Source organism: Anabas testudineus, chromosome 10 (assembly GCF_900324465.2).
Source record: "Anabas testudineus chromosome 10, fAnaTes1.2, whole genome shotgun sequence".
In the NCBI taxonomy this organism is placed as follows: Eukaryota; Metazoa; Chordata; class Actinopteri; order Anabantiformes; family Anabantidae; genus Anabas; species Anabas testudineus.
This window is the reverse complement of record NC_046619.1, coordinates 5660922-5677314: the sequence shown is the minus strand read 5'-3', so window position 1 is coordinate 5677314 and position 16393 is coordinate 5660922. Positions and strand designations below refer to the sequence as shown.

At 41.0% G+C, this 16393-nt stretch overlaps 2 protein-coding genes across 2 annotated transcripts; both read right to left on the bottom strand.

Moving 5' to 3' along the window:
* Window positions 1–74: 74 nt before the first annotated feature.
* si:ch211-39i2.2 (RTP801_C domain-containing protein) lies at window positions 75–1698 on the bottom strand. Its single transcript, XM_026357104.1, has 2 exons — window positions 1440–1698; window positions 75–889 (listed from the first exon to the last, which is right to left on the bottom strand). The coding sequence occupies exons 1-2, from the start codon at window positions 1615–1617 to the stop codon at window positions 444–446; spliced, it is 624 nt and encodes a 207-aa protein (XP_026212889.1). The 5' UTR covers window positions 1618–1698; the 3' UTR covers window positions 75–443.
* Window positions 1699–5074: 3376 nt separating this feature from the next.
* Window positions 5075–13121, bottom strand: sting1 (stimulator of interferon response cGAMP interactor 1). The gene is made up of 7 exons (XM_026358455.1): window positions 12993–13121; window positions 11450–11676; window positions 10832–11024; window positions 9422–9530; window positions 8979–9223; window positions 7388–7574; window positions 5075–7093 (listed from the first exon to the last, which is right to left on the bottom strand). Exons 1-7 carry the CDS (start codon window positions 13083–13085, stop codon window positions 6825–6827), a joined length of 1323 nt encoding a protein of 440 aa, XP_026214240.1. The 5' UTR covers window positions 13086–13121; the 3' UTR covers window positions 5075–6824.
* Between the last annotated feature and the right edge of the window lie 3272 nt (window positions 13122–16393).

The window sequence follows — 16393 nt, the reverse complement described above, 5'->3', positions numbered from 1 at the left end:
GCTAGTGAAAATGAAATATGCTCTTTGAAATAGAAAGCATTCAAGTTCACTCAAATCCAAGCACAGAAAGAAAGTGTAGTGTAAAAAATATTTAATTGCATAAATAACAGTAGGGCACACTTCTGGAATGAGACCTGCACATACCTGAGAGGACATGGTCCTGTTTACAGTGTACACTTTTAACATTCAACCGTTCTGTGCAAAACACTATTGCCATAGTGGTAACAGAGTTTACAGAGTGGGGAAAAAAAAAAAGGAGCAGTTTGACCTCCAAATCATTCTTACATGAAATATAAACAGTGCAGAGAAAGTCAGCTTCTTCAGTGCATGTAGGGCCAGACTAACCGCATGCAGCCTGGCATTTAAAACATGAATAACAGTGACATAAAAAAAAAAAAAAACGAAGACGAGGTAAACACTGAAACGGGTTCTCAACTTGACCCCTAGCAGAAATCATGAACAACAGGATTTTCAGAGGAGTAGAGCTTCCTCTTCACCAGCCGGTACTCTGGTCTCAGCTTCAATACTTTGTTGGTGTCAAAGATGTGCTTGAGTGGTGGCCAGCCACTGTCTTTATCAGCCTTGAAGATCACAGACAGTTCAAACGTCGGGGTGACACTGGGGTCCGGGAAGATGCTCCCCACAGACTTCAGACCATCTTTGATCTCTACATAGACTATAATGGAGGCGCCCCGAAGCCCGCAGGGCTCATCAGCAGAGGAGTGCATCACGTCCTGGCCGACCCTGTCGGTCATCCGGCGAGGCAGCAGCAACACCTGGCAGTGGAGGGTGGAAGCTTTGGCCTCTGTCAGACAGCGCGTGATCTGCTGGGTCACATCACGCAAAAGGAGCTGCTCTCTGTGCTCAAAGCCAGAATCCAAGCTGTCAACTGCAGGAGAAAACAGCAAGAGCATTGTTAGAATATCTGGCATCATTTGAAGAGAAGTTGAATATGAGTGCTGACGGTGCCCCCACTGTCTCTGTCCACTACACCTGCAAGAGTTTGAACGATGATCTATAGTTTCACTTTTGACATGAATCGCGTGACTGCACTGAGTCATGAACCAGGTCAGCTGTGATCAGCTGTCATCAGCTGTCATCAGCTGTGCGACGACAACAGCTGCAGCAGCGGTGTGAACGACTCAGAGACTCATCAGCTGATCCAAGCCCTGAGTCAGTTGCATCAGAAACATGCCCATCACAGAGACCAAGATGTGCATTCGTTCTCCCGCAGTTTACTGCATGGTTTATTCCTATTAACCAAGTCACAGCCAATTGATTTGATTATTTTATTATATTATATTTGGATTAGATGAGTGTTGCGTTCACGGTTGTGTATGTAACTTGAACAGCTCATTACTAACTCCGTTTGGATCGGCAATGTTTCTTCTTTACTGTATCATTAACAAAACCATATTTTATATCTGCAATCAACTTACAAGGCGAGTGGTTCTCGGTCTCCTCGCAGCTCTCGACGCTCCCCCGCCGGGCTGAGCTCGTCTTTGAGCCCGGGGAGGTGAGATGGAAGAAGTGGTTTCCTATCATGTGTGCGACTCTTTCCTCCTCTGTCAAGACGGGCAGTCCGTGTCCAAAGAGCAAAGCCGTGCTATACACCATCCTGCTAACTGTTGATGCGGCGCCACTGTCTCCTCCACACGTTTGATCTGCGTTTTCTCCATGTAGTCAGTCAGCGGACGTGTGCGGCGTCCGGAGCCGAGCTCGGAGCTTTTATACCGGAGCAGCCGCCGGTTGCGTCAGCTGGGAGGGGGGCGGGACTGACCGGTTTGATCGAGAAACTTCCCGATCTGTGGCTCACGCAACATGACGGGGCATTGCAGAGGAAGAGAGAGCTGATCCCTGTCACATACTCTACAATAGCAGCCACTTAATGTAAAGTCCAATCCAGACTCAAATAGCGTGTGGCATACCACAGGGCTCTATTTGAGGTCTCCTGTTGTTTCGTAATATAGTGGTTTGGGAATGTTCCCTTATGGTTTTCTGATGACACCAACATGACAGAGCCTCACAAGCCTCATGTGTAACATGGATGAGTAAAAGGAGAAGCTGCTCGCTTCGTTCTTATTAAGCCATAAAGTTTGTTTTTTGAAAGTCTAATTTCTTCATATATGCAAGAAAGGGAGGGATCATAAGAAGGTGACAGTGACAAAGAACCTCACCACTAATTTCTTATGCAGTTGCATAAGAAATAAAATAATACAAATAAAAATAATTAAAGACTTTTTCTGGGGCTCATTTGCAGCACACAGGTACCCCATCTTCATTTCAGTGTTTTTTAATTATCATGATTATCTTTAGAAATGTCTAAATATTATTATTATTATATTATTCATAATTAATGAAGACATGTTTTGTTATATTAAGTTATAAACTATTTTGATCCTGTTGATTGGTCGGTGGGTTGTTTTTCTTATATTCAGTTGTAATATGTTTTATAGTTAAGAGGAATCTCTAGTGCTTTAATGCTGTTAAAGTTTGTGAGGATTAATAAAACTGATTAATAAAAGTGAAATTAATAAAACTGAAAGTAAAACTAAATGTAAGGATAAAATAAAACAGATAGAAAGATAGATAAGTTCAGTTGGAAATAATGTGCTTGTCATCAGTCATGTGATTCTCTGGAAGCGATTCAGCAAAAGCTGTCAAACAGACTCAACACACAGTTCATAACCTCATTATAATACCTATCATCACTGTGTAGCTTTACTTTGTTTTTTTCTGCTGTTTGATTGTTTGATGGATATTTACTTTCATTTACATTTATCTGACAAAATACCAGATGCTGTTAAGTGAAAATTTTTCATCAAGGACATTGTCCTCAGAGTTGTCCCAGTAATTCTTTCTGTAATTTGACAAAAAGCGTTGATTATGTCATGAGGAACAAGTTGCGTATAGTCTTCAAAAGTGCAGGAAGTGTTTACAAATCATATTTCTACTATTGGTGTTGTTGCTGAACAATAGAAGTGTTCATTTCATATATTTGTCAGGTTGGTTTAACCACAGGTAAGTTCTTGACTCTGGGCTTGGTTTTGTTCTCAATAGAACAATAGACAATAATACAACAATAAGTTCAAACTAAGCCTGCTGCCTTAGGCATGAAGGAAAAATCTAGCATAAGGAAACAGTGAAGCCGTCGGCAGTTTTCCACTGATGGAAAGAACAGTTTAAGCTCAAGTTGTAAATGTTATAACGTTACACATAAACCCATATGTTCAAAGAACAGAGGATGAAGAAAACATGCTGCTCTGTGGGAATTTATCAAAAATAAATAAATAAATAAAGCTACTATTAGTTGCTGAGATAAAGACAGTTTTGTTACAAAAGTTATATTAGTTCTGAATGAAACATGGTCTCTGACAATTAAAGTAGAAATACACACACACAGATTTTGCAGAAGACTTTACTGAGAGAAAATACTTCTTCCAGTACTTTATCCTTTAGGCTGTGGACTCAAGCTCCAGGTACGTGTGTGTGTATGAGCACGTCTGGTCTAGACATGGTAGCGTGAGCCCTGCCTTACTCACAGGTGAGTAACACGGTTGAACATGCGCCATTCAGGTGCACACACACCTGGAGAAGCATCAGACTGAGAATAGGTTCAACTTTGTTTCAGCCTGTCACAGATTCTTGTGTGTTGAGCATTTCTGCGGCACTAATAGAGCAGAACAGTTTTTTTATTTGTTTAATACACAATAAATTGTGCTGCTCAGGAGACTAGAAACTGCGTTCAAAACCACAATATTAATATAGTCTTTAGTCATCTGGTGTCAGGGTTAATAATCAAATCTGCTCAACTATGTGTTCTTCATGTTGAACCATGATTTAAAGAGCCACTCACACACCAGCAGACGAGACCTGAAGCCTTCTGGCATTACGTGAGAGCAGACACTGATGAGGAAGGTGCTTGTGCAGGTTAACCTCTCACGTCTGACTCACCTTCTTGGGAAATCTCCCTGCTCCCTGTGACATCACAGCTGCCAGCCTAGTAACGTTTCGATCAAACACTGTCACCAGAAAGACTGGCCACCAAGGAGGAAGTGTCTTTCTGTGGAAATGCAGGGGAACTACAGCGTGTGGTCACCGTTTACGCTTACTACCTTCTCACTGTTGACTTTGCGTGTGGTTTATAAATGTGTTTGCTTTTCCTCAATAGTGTCTCAATGTCAAAGTCTGAGTCACTTTTTTTTTGCTTTGTCTTCCAGCTGAGTGCTGAGTTCCACGTTCTGAGTGCTGATGGTCACAGGTTTGATGTTTCATGGAGTCATTGAGCCCTAAACCCGACTTCAGTCTCAGTCCTGTTGGGTTATCGGTTTTCAGCAGAGAACAGGTCTGACCTGTCCCCAACTAAAACTCCTTTATGTCTGCAGCGGTGTGAGTGATAATTGTTTTTTCTAATCCATATCTAACCAGGAAGGAACGTCAGAATATTCACAAAACACACAAATTCATATCGGTGTCCTGATGGGGACAGGTTATTGACGTACACACTGTCTGTTCTCACTACAGCTACAGCTGTGTTAATCATTACTGTCCACTTGTCCTGGACAGGACAGAAACTCGCTATTATTTTTGTTCTAGTTCAATTATTATTTATTATGGAAACGTTTAAATCATCAGTAACAGATTAGTTTATACTGTTCTGATGTGAAATAGAGCTTTATTTTTGAGAAGCACTGAGCTACAAAAGTTTAGTGCTTAATTTATTAAATAATTAGAAAAACCATTTACCATTCATTTATTATCTGCGTGTATAGACCCAACAGTTGACTAACAATATTTGACTGTACATTGTGCACAGTCCAGTGCTGTGTTGTAATCTTTCCAGATGACACTTTTACAAGATGTCAATGATTTCAGATGCAGGTTTATGCGCCTAAGAAAGAAAGAAAGCTCATTTCCACATTGCACAACATTTATTTGTTATTTATTTATACATTTTGTCTTCATATACGCCCTTGCTGGGCCTCCATAGACAGTAGCTTTTAGTGAAAAACAAAACATAATTTGTTTTCATACCAACTGTCACGTGGAGAAAGTTTTTTTCTGCATGTGGCACCTTTAGAATAAAGGCTCACTGTACCTGTAGATGATAAAAAATAGCAGCACTCTAACGGCTGTCTGCCTGATATGAGTGTGTGACAGTGATAGTCAATGACATGACTGTAAGACTGACCTCAGGAGGACATAGATGTCCCTTTTCTCTCTAAATGAAACCTACTCTGTGCGAAAACGCAAATGAAAACACAATTAGTTGTGGTTAACAAGCTTTGTGCAAAGCAAAGCTGCTTAGCTGCAAGTACGTGAGTGATTTCATCAAAACATCTTAACTAGCTGAAAAAGACAAAGCTGCCTTAATGTGGAGGTGAGTTCAAGAGCACTTCATCCAAGGAGGTGATGAGTTTCCTTCTCGAACTGTTTCCTGTATTCATTAAAAGAATAAATACCTTTTGTGTGACAGAGTTTCTTCTAGCACAAACAAAGTACTTCACAGGTAAAGGCGAGCAGTAAAAGAGAACCTTGTGCAGTTTAAAGCTCAAACAATGCTCCATTTACACATCTGTGAATCATTTGAATCTGCAATATTCAAAAACTGTGCTGATAATGCAGTGCGGTTTGGACCAGATCCCGCTGTGTCCTTGTCAAGAAGGTAAACAGTAGACAGTTCTGATGCAACTTCACCGAGCCGTTTCAGCTGCAGTGCTGAGGGTCATGAGGTGTGTGTGTCTGTGTGTGTGTGTGTGAGTGAGGGAGAGAAGCAGATAAACAAGCGTGGTGTCAGGTGTCTTGTGACTGTTCATTTTGTTTATACAGTCATAAAGCACACACTTGTACATCTATGTCTTCCTCCCACCCCTCCCAACAATGTGACACACGTGAGCCCTGCACTTTTCTCCAGTCTACTTATCGCGCTGTTTCACTGATAATCAACACCCAGCTTAGTTTTCAAATGATCCGCATCACTCTTCATAATAAAAGGATATGAAATCAACTATCTATGCAGTTCAGTTCAGAATTTGTGAATTAAATGTGTCATCGTGGGAATAAACGTTTGGATGTCAAACATCCCACTGTGATTTCTTTAAATTTAAGAAAAAATAAACATTTTAAAACTGTTTAGTAGTAGCATCAGCTGTAGCAGCGGGCGTCACACACTCTTTGTTCTACTCCAGACTGGTAATTAAACTATGTTATAACTGGAAGAAGATCACGTCCTGTTCTTTACAGGAGGACGGAGAATAACAAGCTTCCTACTAAACAACAACTACATGTTGAAACACTTCCTTATCACTAAAGCACGCTGGAACTGCCTGTACAGTCAGTGCTGGAGTTTTCCATTGTGCATGTACTGTGCTATAGACTGTCAGGCATTGTGTGTGCTATGGGCATATACTTCAGTTTACACCAAGCACATTTTCCATAATATATAGTATATAATATATAAGTATATATTTATTTTAAACTTCTAAATCTTCTTGTCTCTTCTCACCGGTTATGCAGCTTCACAATCTCACACTTATACCCATCATCAATTATACAACCAAGTTTCCAGTTTTTTGTAGCCCCCTGTTCAAACTGTTTTTTAAATGCGTTGCTGGGATCAAATTCAAAATGAGCAGCTGTTTTTGCACATCTCTGCTTCCTGTTTTTAATTTACTTTTCACACAGCCTCCCAACAGTTTTGGAAACAGGGTTGTTAAAAAACTATTCATCAGCTATTCATTTAAGCAAAGGCTTGTATGTATTCACTATTATAATCACACTGAGTTGTTTAGATATCAAAAAACATTGACACCAACGTTGACATGCTACCGTTGCGCATGGTATGGATCTGTGTCTTCGACAGGTTCCATCAGCGGCTGAGGTTGCTCCATGCTGAACATGAGTGTGGGCTCCCTGCTCATTGGGTCGGTGCAGTGCCATTCACCATTTAAGGCCCGGGTGTTTAAAAGATTTCTGAAAGGGTGCCTCTTCACCTGCTGCGGAGGTGGGGGGACACAGAACTCTTCCTTCTCCTGCTGCTGCAGGTGTCTGAGAATGGCCTTGGACAGGAAGTGAGGGTCGTCATCGTGCTCATCTAAGAGAAGAAGAAAAACTTCCATTGTTTTTCACTTACTTCTTTTTAACATTTGTTTTTGTTAAAGTTCTATTTATCTTTTATTCTTGCAAAAAAAAAAACACAATCCTGATTGTCAGTCCTTTGGGGAAGTGGATAAACTTAAAGTTAAAGTTCCATAAAAGCAGTGTGTCTCCTGCCGCAAGATGTGTCCAGAGTTTACCCACATACACAAGCACACACACACACACACACTCAGACACACACCCACACTCAGACACACACACACACACACACTCAGACAAACCCTCCTACCATTAAGCAGGATGAGTCTGTAGCGATTTCGACAGTCCAGCGAGTGCTCCAGGATGTCTTGCAGGGTCCTGTAGAAAAGCAGGACCTGGTGCCTGCGTTCAGACTCCCCGAAACCAGCGCTGCTCTCCTGGGACATGTTGTAGAGCGTCAGCAGCGGCGTTGCATACTCCCCCACAAACACATGGGCCTGTTTACACATGCACACACACATTAACAAAACCCAGAGAGAGACACACACACATTTTCCTGCACAGTTAATCCTTTAAAAGCCTGTGTCCTGTGGGAAGATGGTGCTGTTACTGTGCTTTCATACATTTGGAGAGCAAATGGTGAATTCTCAGGTTTAACCAGCAGGTGGTACTCATGTTCTGGTATGGAAGGGAAACAGCATGCTGGAGCAGCTGTACTCTCCTGAGGCTTTTTCTTATTATTATTACTATATATAAATGTATAATAATATATGTGGCGGCAATATATAATATAATATAAACAAAAATAACAAAAGGCTCAAGATTTGTCTAATAGCTTCAGAAATATATTTAAGACACCATGTCTCAAAATCTCCATCTTTAATAAGTAGAGTGAAAAGAGATATATTATATAAGCTTGTATCACATAGTTATGTTAACTTCAATAATGATTTACAGCTTTTGATACAGCAGTCTGTATCTCTCTCTCAGCTGCCTCTTGTTAAATCTCATTAACATCTCTTGTAGTTTCAGATCCTGCCCATCCCAGTTGCCCCAGTGTTTCCACCACCCCAGCTGCACAGCTGCTGCCCTTTGTCTCGGCTCTTCGTCGTCATTTGTCAGGTGTTTCAACCATTATTTGCAGCCCTAACTTATAAGATGATCACATTTTATATGCACAGATCTGCTGTCAGGTAAATGTGTGGAAGCTGTTTCCTTCTCAAGTAAGAAACACTTGTTGTTAAGTTCAGTGCTGGAGTAAATGTTAAAGGTCAAACATTAAGCCTCGTCTTATTCTGTGTAATGACTGTAACTGTAAAATACAGCCACTTCACAGGGCTGAAAATCACTTTGAAATAACTGGTGGCTATTTTTGGTCTGACACGAAACTCAGGATGCTTTCAAGCAGCCCCTCAAGTTCCTTTTCCCAGACTAAAATACAGATGAGGTTTCGAGTACGATCACTGTTAGATTTGTTCCATCAAACACACTGAATATAGAGCGTGTCGATGTGTTATCTGGAAGTACTGAAAAGAGAAACAGCCCCTTGAGTCTGACACTTTACTGTGACTCTCTCTCTCTCTCTCTCTCTCTCTCTCTGTCGCATTTAAACTGTGCAGTCTTTACAAATCTGATCAAAGGAGAAAATATCAGCACACTGAGTGTCTCAGCCCACACTGGCAGTAAGACGACCAACACTGAGCTCGGTGGCATTTAAACTGCAGGTTTTCTGACGACTTTATTTAATACTGACGGGAGAGTTCTACTCTGAACCTGAGAGACATATATGTCTGGGTTTGTCTGTCTGGGTATCTAAATATAATCTGATACATACAGTGAGTCTAGAAATACACCTACATAATAATCTAACCAGCAAATGATCATTTTATGTTCCCACCAACCTTCCCATGCTCGTCCAGTACTTTGTAGACGCTGTGCTTGTAGACCCGACCCCTGACCCCTGCCCTGTCTATCTCTTTGTTGGGCAGGTTGTCATAAAAACATATGTTTTCGTCCTCTTCTTCCAGTTTGTGAGTGATGTTGGCGTTGAGAGGGATGAGAATAAAGAGCTTTTTGGAGCCACGACCCCAGTTGGGACCACCGGCCCGATGGGTGGCGCGAAATTCTGCTATGGAAGTCTCCAAATCTGGAAGGACACACACACCCTGACTGTTTTACTGTACCCAAAGAATCAGCAAAGATAAATACCAGATAATACATGTTATACAGCAGGTAAAGTCCACAGCCTCTGGCATTTAAATGATGGGTGTATGATTTAAAAGACAAGAACAAAGAAGTGTTTTCTCTTTCTGTGTGTGTGTGTGTATCTTTTGATGATACTGACATGGCAGCACCAGTCTCAGGTAACCCAGGTAGAAGGACCAGGCCAGGCCATGTGCCACATTCATCTTCCTCTCCTCGCAGATCTCTGACACCTCCACCTCTGACAGACCCTGAACACCATCCACAGAAACAGCCCTTAGAACGTCGTCACTTCAGCTCTGCTCAGAAGTCACCCTGACACATTTGTGAAGGTGGTTAAATAAAAGGCATAACTGAACTGAAACTGTCCTTTCCTACAGTTAAACCCAAGCCTGAGCTGGATTTGAATTTATGCTGCCAGAAGACCGAGGGACAAGTGAGCTGTGTAAAAAATGATACAGTGGTATCAGTGGGAGTTCCCTGGTCATTCTTGCTGATGAAGACATGTTTTTAATTTATTTTCACTCCAAAATGCCATACGAGTTAAAATCAAATGCTGCTCCAGGACGTGTTCTTACACAGGGGATGCTCTGTATGAAGTGCAGCCCTATGATGCTGAAGCTGAGCTACTTTCTTTTCTACAATGAGCTGTAAAAAAATACAGCAAGTTCTACAGATATTGAACTTTCTGGTAGTAACTCTCTATTAGCTTTATGAACTGTGTTCGAAGTTCTAAGTTTAGTTCTGTGCAGCTTCCAGTTTCAGCAAACAGTCGTACACTTAACAAAATTAGGCCTAAACACAAGGTTGCAATTACCTGAGCTGAACATAACTCAGTTAAGTTTATCTGAGTTACTAGTTAGATTAATGTAAAATAGTTAAGTTGTTCTGGTTAAACAGACAAAATCACTTAATCAGTTACCAAACTCAGCAGACTACCTGTTAGTACCTGGTACCTAGTAACTAGTATTTTAGGAGCAGAAGCAATCTGACAATATTGTGACGCTTTGTTTCTTTCTTTTATGCAACAAGTCAGGACACATACAGTACAATGGGTGTGCCAACAGTTTATATGTCAAATGGAGCTACTGATAATAAGAAGCCTCACCTTTGCAGCATACTGTCACCAGACAGTGTCATTCTTGATAAAACTCCAGATGTGAACAACAATATCTGAGATACACAGACAGCTACATCAGAACCACTTTACTGGTGACAGTGACAGTGGCAGTGAAGCAGAAACTGAGTGACCCTGCTATAGGAGTAACTTCTGAAAACTAATCTTCAGATTTGTTTCCACTTAATGCTAAAGTAAAGGCAATTTTTCAAATGACACAGTTGTGTTTTCGATCTTTCTGTGTCTTTTTCATGACAGTCCATTTTGCTTTAATGGAGACTAAATGACTGGCAGCCTGGACCGACACTTAAACCTCTGCCACGTAACGTTCAAGGGAGACTTCTTTGTTTTAGCACTGCAGTGGAAGTGAAACACAAAGAGAGACTCCAGAACAACAAGTCACAGGTGTTTGTGTGTGTCGGGTCTGCAGCTCACCAGCACTCCCAGGCTTTTAAGCAGCACATAAAGAACTGAGCACAGGAGGAGGAGTTTCCAGCATTGACCTTTGTGTGGCAGAGGATTTCCAGCAAGGTAGAGCAGAAGGCATGCCAGCCCTGCAGCCAGCAGGGTCTTCCCCCCCAAACCACAGGCTGGCAGCACATGGCTCAGCAGCCCTCGACCTTGATACCTGGTGACAACAGAGAAGGAAAGACGGTACTGTCTCCATTAGCATGTCTGACTAATTAACTGCTACACTGGTGGATGCTCAGTATAGAATTATCCAGTATCAGCAAAGTGGGTTATTAATTTGGAGCAATGTGAATTATACAGTAGATAAGAGGGAATATACTGTTATTTACATCTAGTGTATCTACAAAGGGTTTATAGTTCAAACTGAAGTATAAATATTAAACCGGCTTCTTTTTGCTGAAGGATCTACAACTCTTTAGCAACTAATGACTCCATTATTTCCACCAGCTAATCCCAAACGTCTGTCTGTCTGCATTTGGGTGATAAGTTGGACAGTTGGACAGTTGGACAGATAATGTGCACTAGTTGAAGGAAAGGCCCACAAAAAAATAAGATAAGTATAAAACTTCAGTGATCTCTCACCTTGTGTTTGAATGGTGCAGCATCTCCTCTGCCAGTAGAAAGACCCCATTCAGCAGAGGGCCAAGAGTCAGGATGAGTATTACCATGGCAACCCACCCAAACAACGTTTCAGGAGATAGCATCACAATGCCTCCTGTTGTTATGGCAGCCAGCACCACGGCACACACCTTAGGCAAATTCCCGCGAGGCTGAGGGATGAGAGAATCCTGATCTTGGAGCGACTGCATCTGTGAGGCAACAGGGACCCAGTGTCAGGGAGCGCTTTAAAGAAACCAGATCACACAGTGTGCACAAACAAATCTTCACGTTTCCTTTCTTTTTGTTTTTTCAATGTTAACAGAGTATGAACCGCAAAACAAAAAAGGTCAATCACAGCCAACTGTCACAGTTAAGGAGGGGAACGAGGCAGGTCTGAACTGAAACAGGATTTATTAGGCCACACTACAAAAACCAGGGAAACTAAGGGGGGTGTCAACCGACACTACAAAACAGGCAGGAAAACACGAAGACAAAGTGACAACGTAAAACTAACAAAATGGCTGAAAACAAAGTAACAATTCAGGATATCAAAGTACAAAACAAAACCACTGCTCAAAGGCAGGAAAACACTCTCGGGAAACACAGGTAATAATGTCCAGAATTCAGAGGGGGGAACGAAGTCCAGGGAATCCAGGGGGGGAAGCAGACAGGGCTGAGGAGGACGGGCAGGAACAGGCAGGTTTAGCGAAAACCTGACAGAGGGGAAAGGGCTGAGGAGAGCTTTGTAGTGGAAAGTGGGCACAGGTGAGTCCAATGTTCAGCTGATTGCTGTGAGCAGAGGGAGAGAAGTGGCCGGTGGGCAGAGTCCAGAGGGAGAGTGAGGTGAGGGAAAAATCCCAGGCTGAAACGGTGACACCAACTGCAGTCTTAATACATAAATACAAACCAATTGAGCCAAAAATGTGGGATTACAACTGTACCGAGTCGTTGAAGTACTTATTCTGAATTGCACAGGCCTGTTTCAGTGGTATTAAACAATGATTTGAATTATTAATTATTACTAGAAAACACTATTGCTCACTGAGATGGGGTTAGGAGACATATGATACAATGGATGTACGGAAGAGAAATGCTTATTCCCTCTGATCTGTCTATGAAACGCTGTACAGGAATGAAGCGGTGACTTAAAAGAACTGTTGAAAAACTGTTGAAGCACACGGAAACCAGACACTTGTATCTCTAGAGTTTGAGAATCAGTATAACATGTAATATGATATGAGATTGGGCTGTTTTCTGCCCATACCTCACACACACACACACACACACACACACACACACACACACACACACACACACACACACACTCCCACGCGTTCATTCTAATGTGCCTCTGAGCACAATCACAAAGCAAAGCTGCCACAACAAGGTATCCTGTTTGTCACGTTAATTGACATACTTACCTTTTACCACAAACAGATCTCAGGTGCGTATTGTATTGGTCTCAGCATTTTTAAACGTTAAATACATTGAAGAAGACAAAGTAGAAGTGCAGGCAGGAACTCACCTTGGCGTGTTTCCCGCGGTCCAGATGAGCGAGCTCTGCGTTTGTCTTCTGTTCTCTTTCTGCCTCTCCACTCCTCCACACTCCACCCTTCATAGTCCAACACTTTCAGTTTCGATTTGGGTTTCTGGAAATGTATTCTCAGTCTCTTCTGTAGTGTAATCTGTAAAGAGGGGGAGGGAAGAAGAGAAACAATTTATAGAAGAGGAAGTGCTTTCCATAAATTATATTATATTTGTAATGACACATGATTTGACTTTGCAGTTAGGGTCTATTACAGTATTTATTTAACAGAAGAGATGCCCAGGCAGTACTGGGCATCTATTAGTGACTAATTAAAGTAAAAACCAGCATGAAGGAACTCAGTTTAGGAGATCAAATGCCATTCTCTACCACAGCGTTCCTTCATTTGGTGTTGATGATGGCTCTGGAGTACACTGTGCTGCCGTCATCCCACACTACTAATGGAAGCTTCAGAAATCAAGTCAGAAATCTGAAGAAGAAATAGTTGAATCATTCAGTTGAAGTAGTTGAATTAGTTGTTATACTCGCTAACTTCATGAACAGGATGTTGATATGTGATAATACTGTATGATTTGTATACAGTACACACCTTATTTTCCAAGTCAAATTTCAGTTTTTCTTTCAAGCACACCCACAGTCTTTCCACTTACCTTCTGGCAGCCGGAGAAATATTCCAGTGACTAGGTCATCAGTACCAGGGACACAGTCATATCCAAACGTTTCTTATATTGAGAGCTAACAGCACTAAAGTAATGACATACTTTCCACAGCTTGGCGTTTTAATTATAGTATTAGATTAATAATATTTTTACACTATTGCTTCGAAAAACACATGCTACATAAAAAGGTGAAGTTTGTGATATTTTTTTTTTTTTACATCATTACGTCATTGGTAGCTAGAAAAGCAAGAATGTCTTAGATCCACTGGAATATGCTAGATTTTTAACTTCAGACCTATTCATAAAACAAATCCTGGCTAAAACCCTGTCACTAGGTTATAAAGACATTCACATTATTTTTTAATAAATATTGTAATATTCATCCACATACTTAGATCCCCTTATCTGAGCTTCCCCTTTCTAAAAATGTTGTCTTTCACTCACTAGTCAAACATTTTCACTTTAAAAGTGAAAGTGCATAATGAAAGACGGCACTGCTTTTACAATAAGGGATCAAGTAACATGACTCGACACAGGAAGCTAATACTTATGACTCCTTTTTTAATTGTCAAAACACAACCAGTAACTCCCTCAGTGTTTGAAGCAGAACATTAAAGACCTAGTGCACTTCAAATTAGGGGTTAAAGAAGGGATATTTTCTAAGTAGGAAATAAATAAAATTCTACTAGACAAAATCCTTAATGTCTGACTTTATTTATATCTTAGATTTATCTTGTGAAATACAATTAGCATCAGGCAGTGGATCATATTAAGGGGGAAATATGAGTTTAAATCCAATATGCTGCGATCTCTCTACAGTTTAATAAAACCCTGTTCATATTGTCTATACTGGAAGTATCAGACATGTAACCATGTTTGTCTGCTATTTAAAAACTGTATAAGAGGTCCAGCCAGTTCAACTGGTCTAGTTGTGTTGTGTTTTCATGCTCATCAGTAAGTGAATAAAGGCACATTCTCCATACCAAAGGTTCATGCATATTTTATTCAAGAGTAAAAAAGTGGATCGTCCCATGGGGCATGCTTACAGTGTTAGTGACTGGGGAGTCAAAACAGAAAGAGAGCAGAAAGAGAGAGAAAGAGAAAGAAAGAAAGAAAGAAAGAAAGAAAGAAAGAAAGAACCGTGGCACAATTTCTATGGCACAGGGTCTCCCAGGGGGGATCACCTCTCCCAAAGAAGCACAACAAGATCAACCAAGGAGCAACGCAACATGAAGAGCAACCAGCAGAGAGAGAGAGAGAGAGCTTAAATATTAAGTGTAATGTCCATAATAAATAGAATCATAATAATCATAGAATCATAAATATCATCAAATAACAAGAGGAATCATCAAGAATTATGATCAGAGAGAGTACACTTTTTTCCTTTAAATTGTGACGGCAACACACCGACGGCGCTTCTGTTAAAATGTGTCTTGCTGCTTTTTGCTTTGAACAGCGCAAATTTTACCCATGCAATCATGCTTTTGGCTGCCTGAATGCCTGTGCCTCTGTATATAGTATGGTCATTCACCAATGCTAGTTTAATATTTGTTTATCGTTATTCATATTTATCATTTAAAAACAACTCCTGTACATTGACAAAGAAGAGATCAGAGAACGTGGACTTGACACTTAGAGCGTACTGTCGTTCTGTACAGAGCGGAAAGGAAACTGGAAACACAGGTTGAGAAAAAAGAAAAGAAAGGAAACGTGGAAAAAAAAAGAACAAAACAAAATGGATACAAAAAAATAAATAAAATTAACATTATGTACAAAATAAATTATTCAGTGTTCCTCATTTCATTTTTATAAGTCAGAAAAACTAGAAGAAAAAAAAATCCTACCATAGTGAAACACAGAGCACAAATATAATCTTCACATTATTATCAAAGAACTTAACTCTGCATGCACTGATGCGTTAATATAAATGCTTTACAAAGACCTTTTTCTTCAGACTTTTTGTTGTCCTGGCTGCTGCCTTCACCAGAAGAGTCTGTTTCCTCTGTGAAATATAATTTCCTGCTTTTGAGGCCGGAGATTCCTGGCCATCCCTGCTGTGTGGTAGCAGACAGCAACACGGGAAGAAAGGAGGATGTGGAAAGAGAATGAATAGAGTATGACTTCACATTTCAACTCCCCCTGGCTCTCTCACATACACAGGGCATCAGACTTCTGCTATACTGCATCCTACATCCTGTGACCATATGCCTCAGATGTGCAATAAAACCTCTCTATGTATTCTATTTACATGCGACAGTAGGGAGAAACTTCAAATCTGATCCGGACCCAGTTTGGAGCCTTTCCCAAAAGCTAACTGGCCAGGGACCAGAAGTTGGGGTTGGGCTTCTCCACTTGACTTCAGCTGGAGGATGCAGTGTAGTGCTACAAAAGCAAATAGTAATCTCCTCCGGAGAAGAAAAGAGACAGCGAGGGCTCAGATTTGACTGCAGCTGAGATTCTTTCCATCACCTCTTGGCGACAGATAAGCCGCCACACATCCACGTCTTTCTCGCTGTTGCCTGGCTAATGGAGAGATCTGCATGTGTTTGTAAACGGAAACACACTTTCAAATAGAACTGCACGGACATTTACATGTTGAAGCATCTGCACGCACGCACGCAAGCACAACCCTATAAAATCAAACCTAGTGCAGGTTCGGTTCCACTTCCTGTTTTGGGATACAAACTGGAATAAGAAGCATACATAGCTTAAATGCCCCTT